This window comes from Sipha flava, unplaced genomic scaffold, assembly GCF_003268045.1.
Source record: "Sipha flava isolate LNK unplaced genomic scaffold, YSA_version1 109_pilon_pilon, whole genome shotgun sequence".
NCBI classification, from domain to species: domain Eukaryota; kingdom Metazoa; phylum Arthropoda; class Insecta; order Hemiptera; family Aphididae; genus Sipha; species Sipha flava.
The window spans coordinates 1,899,605-1,910,982 of NW_020271726.1; the positions used below are offsets into that span (position 1 = coordinate 1,899,605).

The 11,378-nt window shown below is 27.1% G+C and overlaps 1 protein-coding gene across 1 annotated transcript; it reads right to left on the reverse strand.

Annotated features, from left to right (window-relative positions):
• Nucleotides 1-4,497: 4,497 nt before the first annotated feature.
• LOC112688053 (acyl-protein thioesterase 1-like) lies at nucleotides 4,498-8,920 on the reverse strand. The gene is made up of 6 exons (XM_025561075.1): nucleotides 8,557-8,920; nucleotides 8,001-8,032; nucleotides 7,584-7,649; nucleotides 7,228-7,525; nucleotides 7,004-7,168; nucleotides 4,498-4,826 (listed from the first exon to the last, which is right to left on the reverse strand). Exons 1-6 carry the CDS (start codon nucleotides 8,809-8,811, stop codon nucleotides 4,776-4,778), a joined length of 867 nt encoding a protein of 288 aa, XP_025416860.1. The 5' UTR covers nucleotides 8,812-8,920; the 3' UTR covers nucleotides 4,498-4,775.
• Nucleotides 8,921-11,378: the final 2,458 nt, after the last annotated feature.

Here is an 11,378-nt window from a genome sequence, read left to right on the forward strand (position 1 = left end):
ACATTTTATAATTTTTTTTATAAGCTAGTAAACAATGTAATACATTTAATTGGATATGATTTAATGTTTGTAATTTTTATGAACACAAACAACTTTATATTTGTTCATTTTTCGTAAGTACGTACATATTCTATGCATTTAAAAATTAAATAATAAAAATTAAAAATTATTAGATGATTAATATCTACTCGTTACTTAATATATAAATAAACAAATATATTTATAAAAAATTTAATTTTCTGATTCTAAAATATAATACAATTCATTTAAAGTTTATAAATTATTGTTTTAAAGCATTATAATTTTAATTAACCATGTAATAATTTTATTCTTTTATATTATTGAGTTTTTTTATTTTATACTATATTTCCTATATTATTGTATTACTGTATTAATTGTATATTTAAAATAAAAAATATAATTTTGATAAAAACACAAGTTAACATATAATTAGGTTAAACATCGGTCAGTTATTTCGGTTAGGTACACCTTTTATACAAGTTTACAGATAGGTACTAATATATGTATTAGTATTATAATTATATATAAGTATTAAATATATAAAGTATAAAATATATAAGTATGAAATGTCAATAATGTCAACAAATATTGGGAGTATTACTTATTCTTCATTTCTAAGTTTTATAAAAAAATTTACCAACTTTGTAAACTTATATTAAAGTACATAACCATGGTTATATCCGTGTAGATTAGTGAGCTCCTTTTATGAAGGTTTTAAAAGAAACTCACCCAAATATTATAAAGATCTACATATAAATATTTACAAAATATTATAACTATAAACTATTATTCCATACGAGGCAGAAATAAACAAATGTACAGTCATCTACATTTCAAAACCAATACAAGGCAACAGCAACGGCGATTGAGCAGTCGGGGGATGTCGCGGCTAATGACAAGTTTTGATTATTTAATTTTTTATTTAATTTTTATTTGAAGTTTATTATAATCCATTTTTATTTTAAATAAAATACTTATGTCTCATTTCTATTTTCAAATATTAAAGAAATATCAAATCTCTAGTATGTGTAACTACTTGAAATGTTTGTGGCTACAAAACACAAGTTGCAAAACGTTTCTGTACTTTTCTCATCCAGAACTCGTTATAGTAGTTAGTTGAGAAAGAGTATGATTTTGTCTAGGTTAAAGAGATCTCACCATCGAAACTCACTTTGATGGTCTAAGACTCAATAACCAAAAATATATCTGTTTTATATACCAAGCCTTTACGTGCCTTATACGACACAAACAACTACAATTGTTAGACTGGACACAATAAAAATGTATTTTATTGCCATTATTTTTATTTTCATTTTTTTTTGTTATTTTTTTTTCATATATTTTTTTATATTTTATGCTTTAGATAAGTAATAACTAAAAAAGTACCATCTTTATTTTTCAAACTTAATCTTATATCAGTTGAGTAATTATTTATTTTCTAGCTCCCTTTGAAAAATCCTCTTAAAAATATTTTTGGCATGGCTACAGAAAATATTTTGTTTATAAATATCTATTATTATTATAATCATTAATTTCTTATACCTACATTATTAAATACATTTATTAATAAAATATTTATTTTCTATTGTATGTAGTAAAAATTATTTTTTATCGTTAAATGTAGCTTAGGATAAAATAATTAAAATAGGATATTAGTAACTTATGATGTAGGTATTTTATTATATTGTTTTTAAAGTGTTTCATATGTCATCCGTATTACGATATGTATAATCAAAATATAATATATATATTTTTCGCAACTGCATACGTTTCACCAAATTTTTATTTGTTTATTGTAATTTAACATATAAATGAAAACAACTTTTGTTGATACTAGCACATTATGGAGTCAGACATTGCATGACTGGACATTAGAGCTGTGATAGTAGGTAACACCCACGCCGAAAACTTAAAGCTAGGATCAACTGCGTGTCGATGTCGAATGATATAATCTACTAGTACCAGAACGTTTTGAACCAACGAACTGAATAAGCCAGAGTAGGGAGCGATCCATCGAGTTACTTTCAAGCCTAAGCGAAACGAACAATCAGTGATCGCGTTTATCTGCAAAGCAGTCTACCGCTGAATATGTGCACTATACAACCGAAATCACGGAAATGAACAAAAACTATAGGTACCTACCTAAAAGAACTAAAAATAAGAACAAGAACCAATACCGAAAAGGGACGACTGAACCACGAGTTTTTCGCATTGGTCGTTACCCGTTGGGTCATCTTGGCTCGTGATGGCCTGGTGTAACAACGGATAAGGTCTACGAGAACAACTATCACATTGAACCAGCGACTTACAACCCAGAGACCAATGGCCTCCGTACAAACAACACATGTTGCTGTTCCATTTGTGACTGTTATTCAAGAACCACGTGATAAATTTAATACAATTTGACAATGCACGGGATCAAGTGGCGGAACTAGGAGGGAAGAAAACAGGGAATCCTCCTCTGACGTAAAATTGTAGCGGGTGTAATTTTAGTAGTAAGTTTTGTAGTATATAATTTATTGACTTCTAAATTGATAGATTTAAATTTGTTACTGATATGTTTAACACTCAATAAATATGATTGTAAACTAATTATTAAAAAACAACTGTAGGAAAAAGTATTTGATTCTTGGTCTTATGATAGGGTGTAATTTTAACATCTTCCACAGGCATAAAAACATTTAGTTTCGCTTCTGATCCTTATACAAAAGGCACACAATTCCGCTAACCCGGTCTCCGTATAAGTTAACAACGATTTCGACGAAGGTTTCTTAAAACAAGAAGTAAAATTCTTGGACTTGGGCGGTATTGAACTGGAATCACGAGAAGAGCATACACTCGAGTACTCTATTACACGACTAAACGAAAGATAACAGGTTTCTGATATTAGGAAAACAGGTCAAAAGCTACGCCTCAAAAAGCTTTACAGAATACAACGGACTCTGTGTTTCGATAGAAAATAAAATTAATTCGTCGAGACTCGTGGTTATTCATTGAGTGGAGGACTGACATTACTTCAACGAAAACCATTATAATTTGTTCAATTCGGAGTTTCGTTCGGCGATTTTGGTGTTGCTAACAATTTTTCAATCTTCAAAAACGCCATTAAACGCGGTGTTAGCGTTTACCACATAAATTGATAGATATCGCCAAGCAGGTATGCCGGTAATCAACACTAACACACTATTTTAAGCAGCCCATTAAATAGTTATTTATCTATATCGGTGTATCTATATAATAGTCAAAGTTTACAAGTAGTATTATGACTAGAGCGCGGATTTGTATGCACTTAAAAGTATCGAAATATGCCATATATTATGCAGTAAAAATCATGAAAATATGCAAAAAATATGCAAGAATTTTTTATTTATTTAAAACGTATAATTCAACTTATAAAAATTAATTACTTAAATAATTAATACAAAAAAATTTAGGGAATTTTCTGAACTTAATTTATTTTTAAAATTTTATTTATTATTAAAATAAATAATCATATGCATTTCAAGTTTATCTTCTGTGAAGCTGTGTCGTTTATCGGTTAACATATTTTTAAAGACTGAAAACGAACCCTCCATGTCAACCGAAGTTATTGGGGCATATTTGAAGCAAGTGGTATGTCGATAATCGACTAACACAGCAAGAGCGATTAAGTTTACGTTGTTATCGATTATTTATTTTATAACTAAATATATATATAAATTATTATTTAGTGACTATGAAATTTATTTTTAATTTTTCTACAAGACAAAATATTATTTTATATATTTTTTTTTTAAATTTTCACTTCAATATGCAATAAATTTTGAATTTTGCCAAAATATGCAAAAATATGCAATAACTTCTAAGTATGCAGAAATATGCAAAAAAAATTTCACTATAAGCTTCAAATTATGATGATTCGTGGAGATAACTGACAAAAATCCAAAAATATTGAAAGGAAAAAAATATACGATAGCATAGGAATCCGCGCTCTAATTATGACTATACCATCATACTTCGTACACAGTTAAATAATTTATATAACGAAGAAAAAGCAATCAAGTGAATCCAACTTCTTAAAAATATTAGTTTCTTCCACAATAAATATACTTACTCAATCAATGTATAATTGCCCTATACTCAAGATATATCTGTGTACATATAAATATTTGATACAATTTATTAAGCAATAATTTAAAACTAAATGTAGTTTTTTCAAATAAAAACAACAGAAATTAAAATTGCATTTTATAGAAGAGCTATCATATTAATTTTGGTACAAAAGGATAAAAAATTATGATAACTAAATCAATGTTATTGCTATATTTTTTAAATTTTTTTTATTTATGTTCTACTATATTTTTACTGTAGAGAATAAATTGTAAGTTGTTATAATTATATATTTTATTATTTTATTTTAATTTAGGTAGAATATTGTAATAATCTACAAACAAAATACAAATTAATATCTTATAATAAAAATAGCTAAACACTTAATATTCACTGGTATTACAAACAAAATTAATTTGTTCGGAATTTACTGTTAAAAAGATAATACACATATTGTATTGGCTTTTTAATGTTAACAGTAAATAATGATGCAACCAATAAGTACCGATTTTTATGTTATTTACACTAAATGCAGCAATGAAAGTACCATCTCATATAATGAGACTTTCAGTTAGGTACACTACAATAAAGGTAAATATTAAATTCACATGCTAGGTGTGTCAACAATATAAATGAATATAATTATGTTAAAATGATAAGATGAATCACACTGGAGGAAGGACTGTTTCCAAGAATTTCTTCAGATCCTTTAATTCCTGTAATAAAATATTTTATAATAAATAAATATTTTTTATAAATACGAAATATTAACTTGAGAAAAAAATTAAATAAAAATATATGACTTGCACTTAATTTTGAGATTATAAGAAATAAAAGAAAATAACTAGCATTTTGTGAACTTTTTACATTTACATACAACGCAATTTTTCCTTTTTTTCAACTTATTCAATAATTAATATAATTTGTTAAAAAATATACTTAGAAAAAAAGCTTCGACCATTCTCTAGAAGAAACGTTTAGAAATTATAGAATATTTACATAATTAAAATCGTCAGGGCCCAAGTCTCACAAATTTGTCATAGCTGAGGTATGTTTTTACTCAAAAAGTATACCAAGATTTTTTCATAATTGAATTTCTCTGACATGTGCTTGTGTATGTGAAAACATTGTACCCCGACCTCACCACAGGTGAGTCAAGCGATAGCGAAGTTCTGACCGTCCGTCACCGGCGCCACCACAATCCCACATATTACCTACCAGTTACACACTTGTATATGTATAACATTATAACCATAATTAGTAAGTTAGATAATGAGTAATAACTACAACTCAAAAATACAATTTAGTCGGAAATTCAAATAGAAAAAGTAATAACTTTATATGTTTAAATTATCACCGATAGATCCAACGTATACATTTATGTGGGGAGGGCAACTGGTGGCCCGCAGGCTGCATCGGGCTCATGAGCTTATTTTATCTGGCCCGTACTATATTTTAAAATTACATCATACAATTTTAAAGTTTATCGTCGATACTCTGACATTGAAATAATAATTGTTATTTAGTATTAAACATTTTAAATTTTTAAATATCATATGTATGTATAAGTATAGCTTTCAACTATAGCTGTTCTTACGGAACAATTTAAATATATATATAAATACTAATTAAAATTCATAGTTTGAATGACTTTTTTTTTCTATGCTCTGGCCCGCTAGATTTTAATTTTCTAAAAATTGGCCCTCTAGTAATATTGAGTTGTCAATCCCTGCATTATATGACCATACAGTATTATTTATTATAGTATTATATAGTATATTCACGATACCTACACAACTATTTCCTTTCAAACACACACAACGACTACGTCTATTGTTTAGTTCAATTCTGGTTTTTTATGTAATTTTAAATTACTGTTTTCTTTTTTCTTTATATTTCCATCGAACATCTTCAATGATTTAGTTTATAAATCTACAAAAGTATTGTTTTTTTTTTTTTAAATATTTGTTGTAGCATCTTTTATAATATCTACAAACTAAAAATATTGTTTTGCTATTTTACGGGTTTAATAATTATTATTCTTCAATTTAATAATTATAATAAATAATATACTTATATACTAATTAATGTATGTAAATATAAGTATAAACAATTAGATATTTTATTTATGATGCATTTTTAAAAATTAATGAAATGCATATTGTTAATATAAATTTTGTACCGAATGGCGAATTTAACAATTTGTGCATCAATTCCCAATCTTTTCAATTGACGTAAATAATGTGTACGTAATAAATAATAATAATATCAATAATATATAGTAAATTTATTAGAAAATTAAAATAGCGTTGTGTGTGGATAAGTCAATAGTGATTACTGATGAATATATGGTCAGCGGGTTGACGCAGGGGACAATAGTGTAATTGGTTATTTTGGGAATGCAAGCGGGTCACATCCGTATAAGCAGACACACACACCAATATTAATTTACTTTGCACACACTCTCAACTCAAATATTATCGGGATTGATGGGTAGACTATACAAAACTCCTTAGGAAATGACCGACTGGAACTACCTTAAGTTATGAAAAAAATTGGATAAAAGTGGAAAATGTAAAATAAAGTAATAAAAAATGAATCTAACAAAGTATATAATATAAAGACATTTATAGTGCTGGTTATTTAATAAAGAAAAGAATTGTATTTTTAAAATACAACTGAGGACATGTATTTGGATAATAGGTTTCTATTAAGATCAATATGAAACCAACCATAATAATACATAATATTAGGTCAGGTTTATTATATACTTATATTCATTATAACAGTAGAACTATATACCTACTAAAACTTGCCTACTAAAAAATCATTTTAATGGTAAAAATATAAAGAAAAATAGAAATAATATTAAATAATAAATATTAATTTATACCGTATCAGATGAACTGTGCATCAAGCCTCTGTATGTTTTCAATTCGGTATTTTTAGCAAAAGACTTAAGAATAGATGCAGTCAACTGGCCCCATTTTAATGGTACAATTGGATCACAATCTCCATGACACTGAATTATGGGCATATTTTTGTTACCTACAGCAGCCTTTAATAAAAATGTATTAATAAATAAAATCATACAAAAAATTAATAGTTGATTCTTACAGCTGGAAAAGTTTTATGTAATGGTATCCAACAAGATAAAGCCATAACTCCAGCTAATGGTTTGTTATAAGTAAAAGCTGAATACAAAGCAAGAGCTCCACCTTGAGAAAAACCACCAAGGGCAATACGAGATGATGGTATATTGGAAGTTTCAATTTCACGATCAATAAGTGAGTGAACTAATTTTGCAGCTTCTTTGATTCCACATTCATCTTCTGGACCTGATTCGTCTAAAGTAAATAAGTCAAACCATGAAGGCATACGGAAACCTTGGTTTAAAGATACTGGCATTGGACTCCTGTTAAATTATGTTAAACATATAAAATAATGAAATAAGATTAACGAAAATAACTTACGCTGATGGGCATATCACTTTCATGTATGGCTGTCTTATTTGTGTCATTGCTTCTGCCCAGCCATTTCTAAAAGAAGAAATAATCAGTTTATGACCATAAAATAAATTAATGATTAAAAAATTATTATTTACTGACTAACTTATAGATATATGAAAACTATTGTTCGCTAAAAAAATTATAAAAAAAGCATAAATCAGTATAATATTAAAACCGAATTACAATTAATTACATTCATCAGCTATCATACATTTTAAAATCTAAAATTGATTTAATAAATACTATTTAAAAGAACTTACATTTTTATACTAGAACAATTTTAAATTTAAATTTTAAGTGATTAAAAATATATAAAATAAACTAGATAAATTAAGAGAACATAATCCATAATCTATATTATAAATAAATAACATACTGTACCCTGAATCTCCAAGACCATGAAGAAATATAACCTAAATAACATAAAAAATACTTGTATTATTGAAATAATTTAATCATAATCTTCTAATAATTTTTGACTATGTAGATTGAAGTAATCTCAATACTTTGTACAACTCAATAGTTTGTTAAAAAATATTAGGGTTTTAATTTCTAAATAAAAAATATACACATATTTTAAGCATTTTAGAAATTAGATTTAACCATTTAAAATATAATGAAAAATCAAAATGAAGGTTATATGTTTTAATTATATTTTTTTTAAAAATGATTCTATGTAAAATGACACAGTTACTCAGATTCATTTATTATATTGGACAATATAAAAAACTAAATGGTTGAAAAAAAAATATTTCAGTTTTAAAAATAAAACAATTTAGCCAAATAGGGGTAGATATAACATTACAAATTACATTTACAAGGTAAATTAAATTAATAAGTACCTATTGAACAAAATTAACAATTCTAAATAAAAATATATATAAAATCGTTAATTTTATTTTATTAAAATCCAAATAATTTAAAGTACAATACTTACAGTTGCCGATTGTTTAACAGATGAAGATATAACCACTGGATTAAGGGACATGATTGCGGAAGAATATTCAAACGTATAACCAGTCAACACAATTAATACGAAAACCAGCGAATTAATCAATCTAATTTGCGCTAATGCCAGTTTTCGAACTGCCGAACCTTTGTGGTTATGTAAATCCATAGAAATGTCGAAAATTTTCATGGAATGTAAAATGTATCCGATACGAAATTTAAAAAACAAATTACATCCGTGCATCAAGTCGTATAAGTATATTACACTTGATTTTGGTAAAAAAATTCAACACTTCACGCAAAATCTTTCTTCATAAAAAACATTTGTATTAATATTCCAGTTACCGACATTAGTCAGCATCAATTTATTTTTCTCATAAACACGTGTTAATAATAAAAGGTAATCGTAAATATTGCCACAGACAGCTGAGGGCCAAACCAGTTGTTAACATGTTATACCGGTCACATGCATGATGAACGTGAAGCACATGCTATCTACACAATCAATTAATGTTAATTGCTTTCAAATTTATTCAATAATATACATACTGATCAATGATCAAGGACAGTAAGGTGACCTATTTACCTGGTGAGTTCAACTACTTATTCATTTTTTTTCTTTATGCCATTGACTGCTGCTCAAACTATTTTATATCTCAATATAATTGCTGTTATACCTATGGCATAATTATCGATATGCATTTATAATGGCTATTTAACTAATTATGTACTATTCATGGGTAAACATTTAAAATATATACCCTAACTCTGCACATTTTATTACATGTAGTAAAATATAATTTTTACTTTAATAATAAATAGCCAATAAAAACTTAATCCAAATATTAAATTATTTTTTTTTACTTTAAAAAATATACATTGTTACAATTTAATTTTTAAAGTTTTACCATCATAGTCTCTGTAAATTATATTTTTGATTTTATTTCATTTATTTATTTCAAATTTTAAAACAATATTTTTTTAATAGTAATTTTAAAAATTTTATTAAATACCAGAAAAATCACTTAAGATTTTAATTAATTATTTCTAGTTAAAACTAAACATTATTATACCCAATGTGTACGCGTATATACTTTGGTTTATGATCAGTGGTAGCTCGATGCAGCTGATGAAGGGAGTGCGACGATATGAAAAAATGTTTATCTATTCCTGTACCATTTATTTATACTTATTTGTTTTTATAATATACCATTATTTTTGACATAATTATTTTATTATTATCCAAATGCTAACATAAGATCACGGTTTAAAACTCACGCGATTAAATAAGACGCTTAGATAATCGACAATAATTAAATTCATTATCTCATAATCGAAAACCATATCTGCGGGTAAACTATTCAGAATAGTTTGGAAAAAAATATCATTGATAATAATATGTTTGGACGACGCAATGCGACATAATCATATCTACACATACATGTTCCTGCGGTCCAACATGATACATACAATATTATACAAAATAACGATTTTCGTCCGAAAGCAGAGGACGGCAGCTATCCCTCAGCACTCACCAATGGTAGGTTGATACGCATGCGAAGCATTCGTGTACTTATGGCATACGCACATGGTAACCTCTGCGGTCATATTCAACAAAATTTATAAAATTATTATTTTGATTATTTGAAAATCACCACTTTAGTGTTTTAAACATTAAATAATTTAATAAATTATTTATAAGTATTTTATTACAATCAGAATTGTCTTCTTTTCATAAATATTAGTCGTCTAAGCCACGAGCCACCACTGTATATTATAGATAAGTGAACACTTCAAGAATCGCCGCAATGGACTGGGATGGTACTATAATGGTATATACTCTTTACATTACTCCTCATAGGCGTGCGAACGGGTATGGCTTATAGGGCTATTGCCACACCTGAGACTTTTTTTTAGGTAGGTACTAGGTACTTAGGTAAAAAGGGCTAATAAATCTTTTTTTTTTGGAAAATCTAAAGTTTTTTTTTTATTAATTTTATCAAATTACAAAAAAATGAAAATTGCCGGGACTGGCATTCATTGATAATCAGATTGTGCATAAGTTTTACTAATAAATTTTATTTCTACTTACTTATGTTTTGTATATCTATTTTTTTTTTTTATAAGGGTTTTATGAGGGTGTGGGTGATCAAAAAAAAATAAAAGCCGCACCGGAAATAGGAATCTGCGCACGCCTATGTTACTCCTGTTTATCTAGAGTCTAAACTTTTAGGGAATTGCAAGATTACAAGCTATGATTTTCTTTCCTTGTCGTATTACACGCGTAACAAAAAAATGTAAACGTTTTCTATTTCCAACGTACAGTCCTGTAAAAAATATTATTTAAAAATATTCAAATATGAAAATAGATACTTAAAAAAAATATTCAGAAATACTTTGAAATATTTAAAAAAATGTCATAACGTAGGTCCGTTACCCCAGCACCACCAAATTATATATACAACTCCAAAATTATCCTATCGATTGTTATTTCATTTATATAGATTTGTAATCGTCATTTGAACATTTGTACACCTCCCAAAAATCGGGAAAATCAACTTTTTCGTGGCGGTATAATTTCTATAGATATTTTAACAGTAAAGTTTTGAAATTATATGCCAATGATAACACGACGATCTACGGTATAGGATAGACATTACGACGGCCGTGTGATTATATTATATTCCAGTTATTGGAACGTCAGCGTGCGATAGCTTACTATAAATAAAGTGATTATACGTCCCAATCGTCCCGTATGCATTGGCGGATTAGGGGGCAGGCTAAAAGGCTTATAGCCTAGGGCGACATTTT

Excerpts from the sequence above, each read along its gene's own strand:
- LOC112688053 (XM_025561075.1), bottom strand. The coding sequence starts at position 8,811 with ATGCACGGATGTAATTTGTTTTTTAAATTTCGTATCGGATACATTTTA. Across the intron at positions 7,650-8,000 it reads CATGGTCTTGGAGATTCAGG|AAATGGCTGGGCAGAAGCAA; the intron begins GTACAGTATGTT and ends TTCTTCTTTTAG. Across the intron at positions 7,526-7,583 it reads AAAGTGATATGCCCATCAGC|GAGTCCAATGCCAGTATCTT; the intron begins GTAAGTTATTTT and ends ATAATTTAACAG.